Source organism: Bos javanicus, chromosome 10, assembly GCF_032452875.1.
Source record: "Bos javanicus breed banteng chromosome 10, ARS-OSU_banteng_1.0, whole genome shotgun sequence".
Taxonomy (NCBI): domain Eukaryota; kingdom Metazoa; phylum Chordata; class Mammalia; order Artiodactyla; family Bovidae; genus Bos; species Bos javanicus.
This window is the reverse complement of record NC_083877.1, coordinates 27,210,202-27,230,113: the sequence shown is the minus strand read 5'-3', so window position 1 is coordinate 27,230,113 and position 19,912 is coordinate 27,210,202. Positions and strand designations below refer to the sequence as shown.

The 19,912-nt window shown below is 36.9% G+C and overlaps 1 protein-coding gene and 1 pseudogene across 1 annotated transcript; one reads left to right on the top strand and one right to left on the bottom strand.

Moving 5' to 3' along the window:
* Positions 1-878: 878 nt before the first annotated feature.
* On the bottom strand, positions 879-11,821 carry LOC133255204 (olfactory receptor 4F4-like; annotated as a pseudogene).
* A 4,001-nt stretch (positions 11,822-15,822) lies between these two features.
* LOC133255391 (olfactory receptor 4F6-like) lies at positions 15,823-16,761 on the top strand. The gene has a single exon (XM_061429848.1). It carries the CDS (start codon positions 15,823-15,825, stop codon positions 16,759-16,761), a length of 939 nt encoding a protein of 312 aa, XP_061285832.1.
* The last annotated feature ends 3,151 nt before the right edge of the window (positions 16,762-19,912 follow it).

Genomic DNA, 19,912 nt, shown 5'->3' with positions numbered 1-19,912 from the left:
AGCCATCTTTGTATTTAATGGGCTTCCCTGATAACTCAGCTGTTAAAGAATCCACCTGCAATGTGGAAGACCTGGGATCAATCCCTGGTTTGGGAAGATGCCCTGGAGAAGGGAAAGTCTAACCCACTCCAGTATTCTGACCTGGAGAATTCCACAGACTGTATAGTCCATTGGGTTACAAAGAGTTAGACACGACTAAGTGAATTTCACTTCACTTCACTTGTATTTAAGATATATCTTTTAAAGATATTAAAAAAAAAAAGTGTACTGTTTCACAAATGACTAAAACATGATGTTAAGAGAAAAAAAACTCTCCAGATTAGGATTATGACTCAATTTCCTTTCTGAATATGATTAAAAATATTTAATGATTACTTATATATATATGTTTATAGAATGTTAATAGAATGTTATCTAATTGATAGCTAATTTATCATTTTATAAAGATAAATATAGCAATATAATGCACTAACTTATTAAAGAAAATTTTGGAGAAGGCCTATGTGAAATGCTCTTTAAGAAATGCATAGAATAATAGAAAATTTCTTGATATGGTGGTCAGCATTGAAGTAATACTAAGAATCATAATAATTAACATTAAAATTCTTACTAATTTCAAGTAATTCTTGAGAACAATCAAAATCACACTTATAAAGACTGGCCACATTTCCCAAACAGGAACTCATTTTTGCAATTCTAGAATACTAAAGAATTGATACAAAACTTTCTTCAAGAGATATACATGATTTCTATATGTGAATTAGGAAACTCTTCCCAGTCTTAAATAACAGGATAGGTGTGGCTAATTTAGGGTGCTCACAGAAGACATTCTGATAATTTGAGATGATGAAATACCAACAGAAATCCACAGTCTGTCATCATAGCCACTTAATGGCATTTCTAATCTCTTTGTTTCTTAAAGTATAAATGACTGGATTTAGTAGTGGTGTGATGATCGCATAAAATACAGCGAAGAACTTGCCCACCCAAGTGGTGCTGAGTGGAAAAAGAGAGATGAAGATACAAGGCCAAAGAATAAAATGACCACCGTGCTGTGGGCAGTGCAAGTGGAGAGAGCCTTGTATGCCCTGCACCTGGATTGATGGCAGACAGTAAGCAGAATATAAAAGTAAGAGATCAGCAGTAGAATGAAGCAGATGGTGGCCAGTACCCCGCTGTCAGCATGAATCAACATTTCTAAGACATAAGTGTCCAAGAAAGCTAGCTTGATCACCAATCGAATATCACAGAAAATACTATCCAATTCTCTGGATCCACAGAAAGGAAATTATATAGTTAGTAGGCTTATTGAATGCACAAAGCCAGTGATCCATGATGTCATCACTAGCCGAATGCACATTTGTGTGTTCATGATACTAGAGTAATGGAGTGGCTTGCAGATGGCCACATAAAGGTCATAGGCCATGGACACAAGCAGCACCATTTTGCCCCATCAAAAAAAATGTCCCCCCAAAAATCTGAGACACGCATGCTCTAAGGGAGATGGTCTTGTTTGCCTTGAGAAAGTCTGAGGTTAGTTGAGGCGTGGTTACTGATGAAAGGCATACGTAAATGAATGAAAGATTGACTAATATGAAGTACATAGGGGAGTAGAGATGAAGGTCAGCAATAATTAGCAGCACAATGAAGATGTTGCCTAATATGGTGATTAAATAAAGTGAGTAAAATATCATTAGGAGGAAGGCCTATAGCTCCCATAAATCACACAGCCCAAGGAAATTAAATCCGGACACTACAGACTGGTTCAGTTCAGTCCAGTTCAATTGCTCAGTCGTGTCCGACTCTTTGTGACCCCATGAACCACAGACTTTTTACTTCTTCCTTTTACTTCAGTTTATTCTAATTTTATCTGAATAAAAGACATAAAAATATATTTTCTGAATCAAGCAGGTTTCTTATTTATTGCTGATAGAAGCATTTACTTACATAGTCACTTTGGAAAAAAATTGTCCTTTTCTTGTAAAGCTCAATATTCATACATCCTGCTGCTGCTGCTGCTAAGTCGCTTCAGTCGTGTCCGACTCTGTGCGACCCTGTAGACGGCAGCCTACCAGGCTCCTCCATCCTGGGGATTCTCCAGGCAAGAACGCTGGAGTGGGTTGCCATTTCCTTCTCCAATGCATGAAAGTGAAAAGTGAAAGTGAAGTTGCTCAGTCGTGTCTGACTCTTAGCAACCCCATGGACTGCAGCCCACCAGGCTCCTCTGTCCATGGGAGTTTCCAGGCAAGAGTACTGGAGTGGGGTGCCATTGCCTTCTCCGCTTGTACATCCTATGGTCCAGCAATTTCAGTCTCATTTGCATGCTTGAGATAAATTCTTACAACTGTATATATGGAAATATTTATAATTATACATATAAACATGACAGTGGAATATTATTCTGAAATAAAACATAAAATACAACTATATAAAATGACAGAGATGTATCTTTTTGAGACATAGTAATGAATAAAAAAGAGGTCATCATAATGTTTATAAAGTGAACAGCAATAGAAAATGGTGTATTTTATAGGGACTTCTATGTATAAACTATGTATTTAAAATGATGTAAGTAACTCCAGCTGTGGGGAAGTAAGGATCAGGATGAGTATGCACACATTATCAGCTATACGATATTATGAGCTATTTAGGTCTTGTATTAGTCATGTTTTTATAGCTATAGTTTTGTTGTAAATAAACAAGCAAACAAATTCAAAATAGACATTGAGAAATTTGTGAATGTGCTATGAATTAAGAATTATGATCAATTCAATGCTGTGGTCCTGGGGTTTTACGTGAATATAATCTCCCTGTTGTTTGTAATTGAAGCTATTGATGACACTGATTTCATTAAAAGAAAATTAGAAAGTAATAGATGTAGGGGGGGCTTTTAATTTTTTCCAGTGTGGTAAACAGGAATTTATTGAATATTTTCTTACTATGATCTGTGATCACTTTTGAGCACTTCAGTGAGAAAGAAATAGATTGTAGGTGGTGTATGATCTATCAAAGAATAAAAGCTTATGCCTACTTTTTCACCTAACAGTAGCTTAATAGGTTTTAAATATTATTTTAGTTAAATTACAAAAGGCAAAGTATTACTGCTAAGGTAATTATATAAAAACTATATTAATAATATTGTTAAAATTAATTATATGAAATAGGTATGTAATTTTTAACTCTACCCTAAGTAGCAGAAGTAAGCCTAAAGATTCTAAGAGTATAGCTGAAAATCAAATGAGTTAGAGCAGAACTCACACAAAAAAATCAAATGTTAGGACAATTAAAAATTAAAATAAATGGGACAATTTATTTTCTTTGAGCTGCTAATTTCAGGTTATGGGAAAACTAAACCTTTCTCTTCCTTTGTCACTCTCTCTCTGAATACCTCTCATATGCTAGAAATTTTCACCCATATTGTCTAATCTTCACAATAACCAAATAAAATAAAATAAGTGAAATATTTATTACTATTCTGAGTTTGGCTCCCAGTGTAACCTGTTAGAGTCTCAGCGCTTGGAAACAGCATGACTGGAGTGCAATCCCGATGCTCTCTGATGCCAGTCCTGCATCTGTGCTGTCATTCTGCGTCTCCGGTTCAGTTCCAAGAGCAAAATCCCATTTCCAGGGTAACTCTTGACTATTTCAGGCTTTGAGAGATTTCTGTCCATAATCTCTATCAGGTTCCTTCCTGAGTTAAATCAATAACTATCACTTTTCTCAATATTTGGAAATTTCTGTTAATTACAGTTACATATCTGTACCTAGAACATAGTTTTCCTTAAGTCAAGAAAACTGTAGACCCTGATGACTGTGGATCTGTGAGGACCTGAATATTACCTCAAAGAGGGCACCTACATAGCTATGAGACTGTGTACTCATTTTGATTATATAGAGAGTCCAGAAGGTCCACCAATACCTTGGAAAAGAAATCTTTGCTATTTCTAAAAGTTATGGAACAATTCCAACCTTTCTAATTAGTGTGCATGGAAATATGGCATTAAAACATTGTCTTCAAAATGATAAGAAAGGGAACTAAGGGAGAAGTTAAGAAATTTAGTGTGCAGAGTGTATCTCTTCACCAGAAAGGCACCATATTTGACCACACTTCTTCCCGAGAATAAAACATTGTCCATATTCTAAATAGACTCTGAAATAGAATCATTTTGCATCAAAACAAAGAATCCACTTTCTGCTGTGACCAGCGTTCATGGGGGAGTGTGAGGCATATATTTAGTATAGAGAAAGGCCTCTGGAGTAGGAAATTTTTCAAGCTACTCATGCTATGTTCTTTTGAGACCACTTCATTCTGATCTCTCTGAATTAAGAATATCATCTGGAAAGTGTGTCTTTTGTCAAGATAAGACTAAGAACTGGTGAGGACAATAATAAAAGTTCTAATGAAGAATAGAGAGACATTTTAAAGTGTCAAAAGTTTCTTTGATTATTTGAGCAATGATCATGATTAAAAAATGAGTACAAGGCAATATTGGGGCTTCCCAAGTGGCTCAGCAGTAAAGAATCTCCTGCCAATGCAGGAGACGCAAGAGATACGGGTATGACCCATGGATGGAGAAGATCCCTAGTATAGGAAATGACAACCAACTCTAGCACTCTTGCAGGCATAATCTTTTAGACAGAGGAACCTGGCAAGCTACGGTCCGTGGGGTCACAAAGAGTTGGACACAACTCAGCACTCTCATACCCAAAGGGCAATATTAACAATATTATTCAAAATAACAAAACAGTAAGGGAAGTTTACCTCTTATTTTCATTTATACAATATTATATGATTTAATCTTATGGACAAGAATCCAACACTTTAGTGGTCTGAGAAGGAAATATGATAGTGTGTCTCTATCTGCCCATTGCTGTAACTTTTTTTTTTTATCAGAAAAATAAAATTGTTCACATATTGGTGGTTATGGTTTCAGTTTGTTTTCTATGCAGTTATATACTAACATGTGCACTTTTAAATATATGAAAGAATCTTTTTCTTTGAAAAATATTCAGTGTTAAAGGATATTTTAAATTCCAGTTACTCTAAAATAATATGCTTAAATATATTTCATTAATGTATATGGTTGTTTTTAGAGAAATTAAGAGAAAATTTATGTAACTACACATTTTTAATGTTCTTTTCACACTTTGAGAATGAGTGGTTAGGGTTTGGAAAGCAGACAGGAAAAGAATGAAGTAGAAGAGCGGGATTATTACACTTGACATTAACTATGTGGATAGCGTCAGTGATGTCAATCCACCACTGGTCAACTTGGCTGATGGTCACGCATAGGAGAGTCCTCTGTCTTGACACACAGTTTAGAAACATCTGTACGTTAAACTTTAGCTGACTGTGTTTAGGAATTGAAGCCAGAGATAACTCTTTAAACCATTTACTTAGGTTCCATTGTATGAATATCTCAAACATTGGGAATACAAACATTTAATGATGATAGCTACATTAAAATAACCTTGAATATGGGGTTGGGTGGAGAAGGAAATGGTGACCCATTTCAGTGTTCTGGCCTAGAGAATCCCAGGGACAGGGGAGCCTGGTGGGCTGCTGTCTATGGGGTCCCACAGAGTCGGACACGACTGTAGCAACTTAGCAGCAGCAGCATGGAGTTGGGAGAGGGCAGAGTCAAATACCTTTATCTCAGCTCCACATCAGCTCATTAAGAAAGGGTGGCTACAATGCAGCATATCTACAGGATGACTTTCCATTCATTTTCTTCCCTTCTTGTTGTTAGAGAGCTTTTGCTAAACAGACATTTCACTATTTCTCAGGGACTGGGGACTCTGGACAGATCCCCAGGGTTTATCTAAACTTTATGGGTACTTCCTCTCTATCTAGTATATCTATTCATGCGTTTTAGGGAGTAAATGAATCTTGTGTTTCAGGAGACACAATAATCTTGTCTCTTAGGAGACAACAATTGGAGGAGGTAGACATTCTATTCCATTAATCAAGGTGTTGATATTGTTATTCTTATACTCCTGTGACTTCTAGGACTTGGGGCTTTTAAAGAAATCAAATGGGACAACCAATGAAAGAGTAATCTAAAGAAACCTCTAGGCCAATTAAAACAGCTTTGAATAAGGACAAAGATTTGGAAGATAGTTTGGTAGAGCTTTACAAAACTAATGATCATATTGCCTTATGATAAAGTAATAGTACTGCTGGGCATTTACCAAACTGAGATAAAAATTCTGTCTATACAAAACCTGCATGTGAACATTTGTGGCAGCTTTATCCATAATTACCAAAAACTAGAGCCATCCAAGATGTCCTTCAATCTGTTAATGGTTAAATAAAGTGTGGTACACTGGTACAATGGAATATTATTTGGCAATAAAAAGAAATAATCTATCATGCCATAAAAAGATATACAGGATCCTTAAGTGTCTATTGCTACACAAAGGAAGCCAATCTGAAAAGTCTATGTGCTGTGCGATTCCACCTGTATGAAATGCAAAATTATGGATACAGTGTTAGGTGGTTAGGTGGTGGTTAGGTGGTTGTCAGGGGTTCATGGGTTAAGGGGAATGAATGAATAAGTTACACCCAGGAGATTTTAGTACAGTGAAATTATTTTTTATGATACTGTAATTTGAAATATATTTTCTAAGACATTTGCTGTGTCTTCTATGGATGCTTGAATGGAATGACAGCCTAGCAACAAGCTTGAGAGCTCGTGAGCTTGTGAGCTTCTGTTTGTTTCTAAAACTGTTATCCAGTTAAAGGAACTAGGGATCTTTCGAGAAATGGCTATTGTAAGAATAGGAAATAAAGATACAAGATAAGCCAGGAGCATCTTTTGGTCCCAGAAAATAAGGAAATGCTCAAACATACATATACTCACAAAATTTGATGCAGGTATACATCAAAGAGGCTTAAGAGCCTCATGAAAATAAAACGCCCAATAGCAGTTTTAGATTATAATCCAAATTATAAATACTCATGATTTCATACTGATGTAAATGATTGAATAAATTAGTACATGGGGTAGAATAGTAATCACCCATGCAGGAGAATTAGAGATAAATTATGAAGCACACTACCCTAATCAAGGGGAACATAGCTACTCGTTCCTTAAGTATGGGCTGAGTGTAGTGACTTTCCTCAAAATACAGTATGGATAGTAGGGAAAGTAAATCTACAATTAGGCAACCTGAGACACGTTTCACTCAGGTGATCAAGGTCAACATCAACAGACATAAATCATGGTGATGGTACAGACACTTGATGGGAGGTGTCAAAATGGCAGATCTCCTGTGGTGTGCTTCCCCTGAACCCATAACTCTGGTGTAATCATGAGAAAAATGTCAAATACATTTCAGTGGGGTGATACCCTTCCTACTTTGCAGTTGCTCAAAAAGTTAAACAGAATTACCATAAAACTCATCAATTCTGCTCCTAGTCTATAACCCCAAATAATTAAAACCAAGTATTAAAACAAAATCTTGTATGTGAATATTACAGAACAGACTCTTGAGAGTCCCTTGGACTGCAAGGAGATCCAACCAGTCCATTCTGAAGGAGATCAGCCCTGGATGTTCTTTGGAAGGAATGATGCTAAAGCTGAAACTCCAGTACTTTGGCCACCTCATGCGAAGAGTTGACTCATTGGAAAAGACTCTGATGCTGGGAGGGCTTGGGGGCAAGAGGAGAAGGGGACGACAGAGGATGAGATGGTTGGATGGCATCACTGACTCGATGGACCTGAGTCTGAGTGAACTCCGGGAGTTGGTGATGGACAGGGAGGCCTGGTGTGCTGCGATTCATGGGGTTGCAAAGAGTAGGACACGACTGAGCTACTGACCTGACCTGATCTGATCTGATTGACAATGACTTAAGGTGGAAACATTCTAAGTATTAATCTGCTGATGAATGGATGTATTAATCCATAACGAACAATAATATTCAGCCAAAAAAAGGATTGATGTACTGATACACATTTCAGTATGGATGAAAATATTTTGGAACTAGATAGAAGTGATGATTCCACAATATAATGAATGCCTAAATGCCATCGGCTTTCAAATGACTGATTTTACCTTATGTTAATTTTACCTTGATAAGATAAAAGTGAAGTGAAGTGAACTTGTTCAGTTGTGTCTGACTCTTTGTGACCCCATGAACTGTAGCCTGGCAGGCTCCTCTGTCCATGGGATTTTCCAGGCAAGAATACTGGAGTTGGTTGCCATTTCCTTCTCCATATATAAAATGCAACGCTAAAAAGATAAATGAGTAAATATTATTTTCCACCACCTTTTTTTAAGCTCATTTTTTTTTTAGTCATGCTAAGCTAATGTGTACTTATGTAAAAAAGAATGCTATTGTTCCAACACAAAGTTTTTGCTTATTTCTCTCTAGGCTAGATGTTATGCAGAAATTAGTCTAAATTTTTGTAAAATGAAAATAATAGCAGTTTAACAAAAATTAATTTTTTAAAACAATCTGTTGAAATGGAGCTCTTATAATAATGTTAAATGATATAAGAATTGTGATATTTGGTCTTCTGTGTGTACACATTACTTTTCTGAGCAGCGTTATAGAGTTAGATATTCAGTAAGTCTAGATTTAGTTCATGAATAAAGAATACACAGGGCTGAATGCCAACACACACATTCTGTCCCTTTCCTACTATTAACTGGTAAATTACAATCTTATTTCTTCATCTAATGGGGACGAATATTGTATTTCCATCTCACCATTTTGTTGGAAATAATAAATGAGGTAGTAGAGGTATAATACTCAGAAAAACAAAAAGCTTAATAGACATAAGAGCTCTTTTTTTTTAATACGTTATAACATTGATCTAAAAAAGAAGCAGCATTAGTATAGGGATTAAATTCCTGATTCAGAATATTATTTCATTTGAATATTAGTTTTGACTTTAGCATACTGACCTTTGCCAGCATATTTAATTTCTATTTTTTTAGATATTATTATGGCTAAAATGTGTTTGGTAATTATATAAATGAGGTAAAAGCAGGTATAGGGTTTCTGGGAATATTCCATGAATATGCTTACAGTGGAATAGTAAATAATTTTTACTAATGAGTGTCTTAATAAGCATTCATTTTGCACTGGTATTGGTCTGAAGTGAAGAAGTCAAGTGGTCGCTCAGTCATGTCTGACTCTTTGCGACCCCATGGACTGTAACCCACCAGGCTCCTCCATCCATGAGATTCTCCAATGGAGTGGGTTGCCATTTCCTTCTCCAGGTATTGGTCTAAGTGATATTTAATTTATCAATAGATATTTAAATGTTAGGAGATGCTGAGTTTCCTTGAAGATACTGTTGTCATAATTTATTAACCATAGCTTCCTTTGTTTCCCATTTACTTTTTCAATCAAACTTCTAATATTTTTTATTCTCTTAATGCTATGGGAATTCAAGGTAGAGATCTCATAATTAACAGCCTGGGAATTCAGGTCACTGAGTCATCAAGGGTCATCCAAAGCTGTTGTTAAAGCTGGAGTAACTATAAGGAGAACTCACCACAGAGATCAAAGACAGAAACAGTTCTTAAAAGATTCTATTATAGTGAAAATATTGTTTCTTGGGATTTGTTTTTTGGGGAGGTCAGGTAAGTGGAGAAAGTATAATTTAAGTGAATAACCTGTTAAAATTACCAGCTCTTTCCCCTATATGGGCAAAATATAGCAACTCTACTACAACATTACAAAACTTCTCCCCATGTACCACCTTACCTCCAGCTCTTTCTTATCTCTGTTTTTCAATTCAATATGCATTTGTTGAACCTTGTCGAATACACAAGTGGCAGTCTTTCCAAGGGTAAATTCAAGTTGTCATTTCAGGTTGTGTACAGCTCTTCATACACCTAAATTGTATTTTAATTCACAGGGAAATTTTTGGACATGGATTATATTTCACTAAGTACTAGAAAGGACCTTGGGAATTGATTTTGATGTGAATCATCTTTTACCTGTTGTTCATTGAAATTTCTAGAATGACAATTGCTTTTTAAAATATTCTACTAGCATTAGTTTTCTTTGAGAATAATATAAAAAATTAGTGTGTTTAATGAGAAACTATTATTGTCAATTTTCAAGACATATGTATATGCACATCCACAGCCATCCAAACCCTTGTCTTCTCTCCTAAATCCACAAAACTTCATCTGGTCAGGATTTATGTTTAAGACATAGTTCCTGCTCTTAAGAAGCTCATACTCCTAGCAGTGGAGACAGAGCAACTGTGGTTAGTCACTCAGTTGTTCCTGACTCTTTGCGACCCCATGGACTGAAGCCCACCAGGCTCCTCTGTCCATGGGGATTCTCCAGGCAGGAACACTGGAGTGGGTAGCCTGTATCTTCTCCAGGGGAACTTCCCAACCTACGAATTGAGCAGAGGTCTCCTGCCTTGCAGGCAGATTCTTTACCAGCTGAGCTACCCGAGAAGCCCACAGAGCGACTAGCCAATTGTAAATTATAACATCATGAAAAAGAATATGAGACTCTCACTAGTAAGATGTGGTAGCAAAATGGAGGAATATCTCAGGAAGACTGGAGGAGAGAGGGGGACATTGTTGAGTAAAAATGGACAGAATTTCTACAACAAAAAGTAATCAGCCACATGAAAAAGTAAAGCTATAGTGCAGAACAAAAATATGGGTAACCTTGATATTAAGGACAGAACAAGTGTCCTTGTAGTTCAGGTTGTGAGGCAGAGAGGTGAGATACGGGGCTGGGAAAATGAATTGTAGACAGTCCCATTATGTGCCCTGGGGAGACGTTGTGAATACAGAAGTTACTGAGAGTTTGTAAGCAGTGAGCAGGCAAAAAAGACTCAGGAACCATTCCCTAGAACGCTGTTCCAACTGCTGCTTCCCTTTTAGCTGTCATGGTATTCCTTCTTCCTTGCTTCTATTCGCTCCTGTTTTTTTCCTCTGTTTGTTCTTGTCTTTTCTGTCTCCTCTTTTTTCTTTCCTTTTCCTTTCATCTTCTTCCTTATTAGTATCAATCAGCTAAACAATAGATATGCTTTAAAGAAACTAGAGACTGTGACTCAGCAACGCTGTCTCCGCTCTCGCAGAGTGTTCCAGAAGGCCTACACCCCCAACCCCCCACCCCCCACACACCCCACACACACCCCCCACACACCCCACACACACCCCCCAACCCCCCACCCCACACACACCCCCCAACCCCCCACCCCACACACACCCCACACACACCCCCCACCCCCCCACACACACTCCCACCCCCCCCCCGCCCCCCACACCCCGCAGGGCTTGTGGCCCGAGTCCCAGGCAGCTGCAGAGCACGGCTCACTCAGGAACGCACGCGGTGTCACACGACGGGACAATCGGACGGCGGACTGCTTTCGTCGTCGTCGGTTTGTTGTTTTCTCTTCCAAAAAAAAATAAAGTCAAGATTTAACGGCTGATTGGCAGGTGAAAGGGAATGAGAAAGGACTTCAAGACAGGTCAAACTCGAGGCAGAAGCCTGCTCTGTAAGAAGCTTTTCATGCTGCGGATAGGTCCAATGTCGTTCTGGTGTTTGCGCCGCGCAATGAAGGAGGTCAGTCTGGACGTGTCGTGGACGCCCGCGCCTTTGCCGTGGCCGTGGCCTGCCTGCAGCCACCGCTCCTGGAGGGCCGACGCAGCCGAGGGGCGTTTGGCGGGGTCCTCATGCAGTAGGAAGCACACGAAGTCCTTGGCCCTCTGGCTTACTCCTTGGGAAGCTGAAGTCCAGGCGGCAAATGTTGAGGCAGGTCTCTTCCACACTGTCGTCCAGGAAGGGGGACACGCCGCTGAGAAGCACGTAGGCCAGCAGCCCACGCTCCATGTGTCTGAGGTCAGGGAGACCGGGTTCCCCAGGATGATCTTGGGGGCCGTGAACTCAGGGTTCCCCAGCAATGGGTGGATGTAGTAGGTTGTGTTGAGTTGGACGGCATCTCCAACTCAGCTGAGTTTCTTTACTCAGCTATTAAAAATAATGCATTTGAATCAGTTCTAATATGGTGGATGAAACTGGAGCCCATTATACAGAGTGAAGTAAATCAGAAAGAAAAATACCAATACAGTATATTAACACATATTATGGAATTTAGAAAGATAGTAATTATGACCCTATATGCGAGACAGCAAAAGAGGCACAAATGTAAAGAACAGACTGTTGGACTCTGTGGGAAAAGGTGAGAATGGGATGATTTGAGAAAATAGCATTGAAACATGTTTAAAAAAAAAAAAAAAGAAACTAGCAGTAGACTGTCACAAATAGGTTTTAACTTGGTCATTAATTTCTTATAGAGAACATTTTCTGTTAAGGAGCTATTGTGATTTTTTTACGAGTAAGCAGTCATTTACACACTTGTAAAATTAATTTTTAATTGTTTGACTAAATAGTACTGCCATCACTACAGTCTGAATTTGAAGGGTTGTATATTTATCTGAGGCTCTTATTCTGTGTTCTATCAATAAATTTTATTTTTAAGTCATAAGCTAATATCAGGTTGTTTTAGACCATTTAAATAATACAGAAATATAGGCCTTAGAAAATAAAAGCCATATGTAGTCCTATTTTTGAGGATTCACTATTGGTAATATTTAATGTGCAGTCTTAGAACATTTTTTCGAGCACAAACATATTTTCATAAAAATAATTTTTTGCTGTTGGAGGTTCTCACTTTAATTCAGTATTTGGATGGTTGTTTCCAGGTACTTAAATAAATATAATAAACTGACATCAACATTATACCAATTTAAGACATAGTACTGGTCATCAAGTTACAATTTTTGCAGGAATCAATACCAACTATGAATATGAATACACAGATATCTTTAATACTTTTGACTTTGCACATAGGTGATGATAATATTATTACTCATAAGAACAGGACCTCAATTTTCATGTAACATCAAATTTAACTAGATTAGTTCCTGAATCGCTATGGGTGGAAAGCTCTTTTTCTAGGACTGCACAAGCCTCAACAAATGATGATTAATATAGGCTTTTTCAGATAGTTTACAATGTTATTATGCAGTAACAACCTTAATGCAAGTGGCTTATAACAAGTTTTTATTTTTTCAGAAAAATTGAGGTATAATTGTCACAAATATTGTGTATGTTTAAGGTGTACAACTTGATGCTTTGATTTAGGTCTATTATACATATGTATATCAAATAATTTTTGTTATATGTCTATATTATATATGACAAATAATTACCAATAATTATCAAATAACTACCACAATCAAGCTAATGAATGTATCCACCACTTGGCACAATTACCATTGTTTTGTGCGTGAAAACACTGCAGGTTTACCTCTCAGCAAATTTCAATATAAAGCACAACTTGCTTGTGCATTAGGTCTCCAGAACATATTCACCTTGATATGTGAAATTTTGTCTCTTTTGACCAACATCTCCCCATTTCACCCTCCCCTCAGACCCCGAAAGCCACAATTTCACCCTTTGCTTCCATGGATTTGACTCTTTTAGATGTCTCATATGTGATGCAATGCAGTGTTTTGCTTTCTATGACTGGCTTATTACACTTTTTTCCGCGTTTAATCACCTTGTTGCAAATGGCCGGATTTTCTTTTTTTTTAGAATGAATTGTATTTTGGTATGTGTGTGTTGTGTTGTGTTGTGTGTGTGTATCACATTTGCTTTAACTGTTCATTCATCACCAGAAATTTTGTTTGTTTCCATAATTTGGTTAATGTGAGTAATGCTGCAATGAACATGGGATTGTCATTATTGCTTCAAGATACTGATTCCATTTCCTTTGCATATATAAGAAGTGAAATTGTTACATGAAAGGATAGTTCCTAATTTTAATGCTTTGAGAACCTCAATACTTTTTATAAAATGGAAGGCATAGTGTTATTTTTATGTACTTTCTTGTGTCCCCTAAGTTGAAAATCTTTCCATATCTGTATGTATAGAGAACTATTTATTTAATTTTTATAGCTTCATAATATTGGAAATTCTTTTTCATTTTCATCTGTCTCTTTTTCTCTTTCTTTTTTCCCTGTCAGTTGGTGAAACAGAAAACTGTGAGTCTCCTCATCACTGCTGCTGCTAAGGCTAGGCGTCTATCAATAACGTTCGTTGGTCACCTGTATGTGTTGTTACTGTTCCTCCTTGTCAGTGCCTGTGCACGTGTCTCCACTTTTTCAAGTTTAATCTCCTTGTGCAGTTACTATATTGACCTTTGCATCAAATATAATCTTTCATTTGACTAATGCCAATATATTGCCTTTCCTACTGAACTATAACAAATGAAGAATGTATTATTAATGGATTTTTAATGTTTAGAAAGTTTAGAAAGAGAAAGGAAAAAAAATGATCACCTAGTTTTCCTAATACTAATACAAAAATTAATCAGTATTTTTTTAAACTGAACTTTCTTTGGGTCTTTGAAACACTTTATTTTTTACATTTGGAAACAAAGTGAATATACATTGTTTTGTATACCAGACAATGTATATTTTAAAATCGACATATTGCATGATCAGAGCCTTAGACAGAAGCTTGATTATAGCTCCTTTGAAATGTCACACTCACTGCAATTAACTCTGATGATTGTCCCATTCATTCTCTCTTGCTCAGTCCAATTCTATTTTTTTTGGTTATTGGCTATAAAATCCTCTAGTCACTGCCCCTGTATCAGGGCCTCCTGGCAGTACCCCTGCAGTATTTCCTTCTGTCTATAAGACCCACTTCACATCCATTACCCTCATAATGTCCTTCCTGACTGGCCTGGCTGCCTGCATGTCTGTTCTTGGCTATAACAGTTTCAAGGGGCTCCAACCGGCTTATGCTACTTTCTCTCTGAGGCAGTGCAGAGTTGTGCCCACAGGAGAGCCCAGGCGTGGTGTGGAGTGCCAAGAGAGCATGGTTGTTAGTGGTGTGGGGCCTGGAGGAAAGCTTAGCGGTGGCAGTGCAAGTGGGGGATTCCTGGTATTCAATTCAAATGTGGAAAAAGCATCACTAATTTGGTTTGTTTAAAGTTGTTTAGAATATCATATATGAATAAATAGCTTATATATTAGATTGAATTTTGTAAAATTGATATTTGACCAAATATGAACTGAAAGAACAATTTCTTATGACTCAAACTGATAAATGCATATAAGCCTGGACTTGAACAATTTACTGATAAGAACTAAAGATAAACATTTTTCTATTTTTCCCTAGACTTTGTAGGAAAATGGGTTTCCTATATATTCTTCTTGTAGATTTCTCATTTATTAAACATGGATATAAGATTCCATCCTGTCTGGCCTGTTTCTCCTCCTGAGCTCAATCATTCACCTTCCTCACTGGCTTTTGTATCTCAGGGTCTTTATACATGGCATTCCAAAGTCTGGACTACTGTATTTACTCTTCGAAAATAACTCATATTTAGCAGAGTCTGAGTAAGTATGATGGTGATGTGTCATATTGTTCTCATAGCCCTCTGTTCTTTTCCTTGAAATCAGTTGTCAGAGATGTATCTGTATTTAAATTCATTTAATCTATGTATCTACCTGTATCTACCCATCTAGATCTAGTCCATTTTCTCTCAAAGTCAGAATTACTGTTTAACCTCAGAACTTAACACTGAACTTGGAATATAGTGGATACTCATTAATAATATCAGTTACACTCAGCTGCATTAGTTGAAGAAACAAATTAATGCATTATATTTTCAGAATATATTCATGGCTGTTCGTGAAGATTTCTGATTTAAAACTATATTTGATAAAAGCTTAAATCAGTTTCTTTAAATAAAAATGTTTGATAAATGCCTTGGTTATGTTTTGTTTCTAGTCTTTAGGTATCGCCAGACCAAGCCAATGTATGAAGCAAATGACTCTTCGGTGTCTGAATTTGTTTTCCTGGGACTTTCTACCTCTAGACCAGTGCAGCATTTCCTCCTTGCCTTCTCTACAGTGTTTTATGTAACAATTGTTCTGGGGAATCTCCTTGTTGTGTTTGCAGTGACCTTTGACCCTCATCTACATTCCCCCATGTACTTCCTTTTAGCCAACCTCTCATTTATTGATTTGTGTTTTTCTACCTTAACAGTTCCTAAGATGATTTCTGACCTGTATTTTGGGCACAAAACCATATCCTTCCAGGGGTGTGTCATCCAGATATTTGTCCTTCACACGCTGGGTGGATCTGAGATGGTGCTGCTCACTGCCATGGCCTTTGACCGCTATGTGGCCATATGTAAGCCCCTGCACTACCTGACCATCATGAGCCCACAGGTGTGCCTTTTGCTTCTGTGTGGTGCTTGGGCTATTGGCCTCATTCACTCAGTGGTCCAGTTAGCCTTTGTGATCCATTTGCCTTTCTGTGGTCCTAATGAAATCGACAGCTTTTACTGTGACCTTCCTTGGTTTATCAAACTTGCGTGCATAGATTCCTACAGAATGGAATTCATGGTCACTGCCAACAGTGGGTTCATATCCATGGGCACTTTCTTCTTGTTGATCATCTCCTATGTTTTCATCCTGGTCACTGTATGGAAATGCTCTTCAGGTGGTTTGCGCAAGGCCCTCTCTACTCTGTCAGCGCACATCACTGTGGTGGTTTTGTTCTTTGGACCCTGCATCTTTGTTTACATGTGGCCATTTCCCACGGTGCCAGTGGATAAATTTCTTGCCATTTTAGATTTTTTGGTTACACCCATCCTGAATCCTGCCATTTACACACTGAGGAACAAAGACATGAAGATGGCAATGAGGAGACTGAGTTGTCAGCTTCTGATTTGGAGGAAGGTCTCCTAAGTAACTCATGGAAGCCCAAGTTACTTCAAAGAATTTCATGTAATAAAAATGCTTAAATTAATATACAAAATTTGGGGATTTTTTCCCCCTAAAGTCACCATTTTATAACATTTAGACTAGACCATTTATTATGAGGTTACATTGAACTCTTTGGGTAACAAGTTGTTTGATTGCCAGATTAATCCCAGGAATTGCTTGGTGGAAATTTTTGAAAACGTATCAGTTATACACTTTGAATCTGCCGAGTGTATGGCCTTATACATCACCCTGCTTGGATTCAATTAATCAATTTAATTCAGTTAATTGAATTAACTTATAACTAATATTGTCAAAAGCCTGAAAGAGTTGTGAAATATCTAACTTGCCTTTGATTTAAAGCTAGGATGTGAAAAAATCATATTTTTTCTGAAAGACAGAAAAATGTGTGAGGGAGGATTTAAAACCTGCAGAAACAAAACAGGGTAATAGAAGTGGAATGGACAGAAGATGGATAAGGTAGCATAATAAAGGGAGACTAACAGATGGCAGAACAAAAGCATTTGGGAGAGCCACATAATATATTTCATGAGCTTGGCCTCTGGCTACTAATCTCACCCTAGTTAGTTAGTTAGTTCAGTCTCTCAGTCGTGTCCAGACTCAAGTCATCTACAGTTGGCTTCAGACAGGGAAATTTATGAATATGTTGTTATTTCACAATTTTCTGAAATTATGACTTAATCCATCAATGAATATTCCTCCAACATTGAAACATGTTGGTCTGACCATAGCCTGTTATTAGCTAACAGCCATTCTGTCCAAATCACTATTTTTCTCTAATAACTCATCTTATATAACTCTTTTGTGTCAAAACATGGGTCTCGGTTATTGTGTATAACCTGTATAAATAACAAAACTAATTTAATTTATAGTTTACTTTGATAACTAGAAGACTGAACCAAATTTCCTGCATAGCTGTGAAAGGACCCTATGTTTGAGTATTGTGATCCAAGATTCATTTAAGATTATCAATCAGTTGTACATTTTATATCTTTCCTGTTCACAATTATTTCATTGCTTTTATTTGTATTTTTAATGGATTCTTGTTAGGTACATTCATTAAAAAGAACAGTGTAAAGCCAGATTTCTCTTTGGGTAATTTTCCATACTTCTTGAAAGTAGCAGGAGAAGGAAGAAGACTAAAGTCTAAAGTTCTAAGCATAAAAGTTCTGAAGGGCAAAACTGAATCACCTGAATTCTTTCAGACTGAGGAGAAAAAGATCTAGTAGAATCATCATCCAAACTTGGAAGGGATATATCCAAGGAACAGGAGCAAACCTGAGCTGTACTAAGTCTTAAAATTTACAATCCAGATTCAAATAGGCTTTAGTACTTGACTGGATTGAAGTGATCACGCCTTAATCTTTTATGCCTCCAAGAAGAGAGAGTAGATAGTTTGTGGAGGAATAGTGACTCAGATGGAAAAGATTCCACCTGCAATGCAGGAAACCTGGGTTTGAGAAGATCCTGTGAAGAAGGAAATGGCAACCCACTCCAGTGTCCTTTTGTGGAGAATTTTGTGGACAGAGGAACCTGGTGAGCTTCAGTCCATGGGATCGCAAAGGGTCAGATATGATTGGGTGACTAACACACACACATATCATGCCAGAGCTAAATATTCTTTTATACACAGTATTTAAAATAGAAAAAAAATATGATATATAAGTAGCAGGGATATGTAACTGATAATTAAGAGGAAAATAATAGAAGTAGACTATGGATGGCTCAATTGTTAGCAAAGAGTATTACTCGTATAATCTAAAGCGACATGAAAAAGTTGAAAAACTGAAAAAATTTTCACAGAGAAGCAATCTAAGAAAGAACCAAAGGATGTTTTGAAATAAAATTAAATATGTGCAGCTATAAATTTAAGGGGACTTGATTTAAAAACAGACTGGACACAGCAGAAGAAAGGCTCAGTGGATTCAAAGATAAGTTCACTATATATTATCCAAACTGAGTAAAGAGAGACTAAAAGAACAAAAAAAAGTCAGAATACATATGCATATGCAAGTAGCAATTCTTTTATTTAAGGGTTTATTCTTGAGACTTTCTATTGGGAATGTTACAAAATGCACAGGACCATGTCATCTTTTGCTTCCCTGGAGGCTCAGATGGTAAAGAATCTGTCTGGAATGCAAGAGACCTGGATTCAATCCCTGGGTCGGGAAGATGCCCTGAAGAAGGGAATGGCAACCCACTCCAGTATTCTTTCCTGGAGAATTCCATGGAGACAGGAGCCTGGCAGGCCTTGGGGTCACAGAGTTGGACACGACTAAGTGACTAGCATACATGTCATCTTAAAAAAATAATATAAATTTGAGCTGTATCTAGATCCATGGATTCAGATAAATGAATGTAAACTTGTTTAATTTTTTTTGAGGAAGATTTCTGAAGAAAAGTTTTCTTTTGTTATATGTAGTAATGAGTAACTTGCAAATTTTGTATATAATCTTATTTTTACAGGCTATTTGAACACTGCAATGAATTAAATGGATAGTTTATTACAAAACTAATTTTTTTTACCTACCTATACAATGAACTGACTAACCAATTTATGAATTGGAAGGAAAAAAGCAAAATCTCTAAAGGTTGTCAATATAGCCATCTTTGTATTTCATATACATCATTTAAAGACAATTATGGTGTTTCACAAATAAAACATGATGTTGAGGGAACAAAGTTCTATCCAGATTATGATTATGATTCAACTTTCTGAATATGATTGGGAATGCTTAGTGATTACTTTTATAGATATGCCTATAGAAGGTAATTGATGACTGTTGTTTTGTAAAAGTAAAAAGAGCAATATAATGCAGTAACTTATTAAAGAAAATGTTAGAGAAAGTCTATGTGAAATGTTCTGCTAAAAGAAATGCATAGGATAATAGAAAACTTCCTGATATAGTAGTCAGTGTTGAAGTAATAGAATAGTAATATAAAATATTAACATTCTTACTAATTTCAAGTCATTCTTGAGAACAATCAAAATCATACTTTTAAAGACTGGCCAAATGTCCCAAACAGGAACTCATTTTAACAATTCTAGAATCCTAAAGAACTGACACAAAATTTTCATCAAGAGATACACATGATTTCCATATGTGAATAGGGA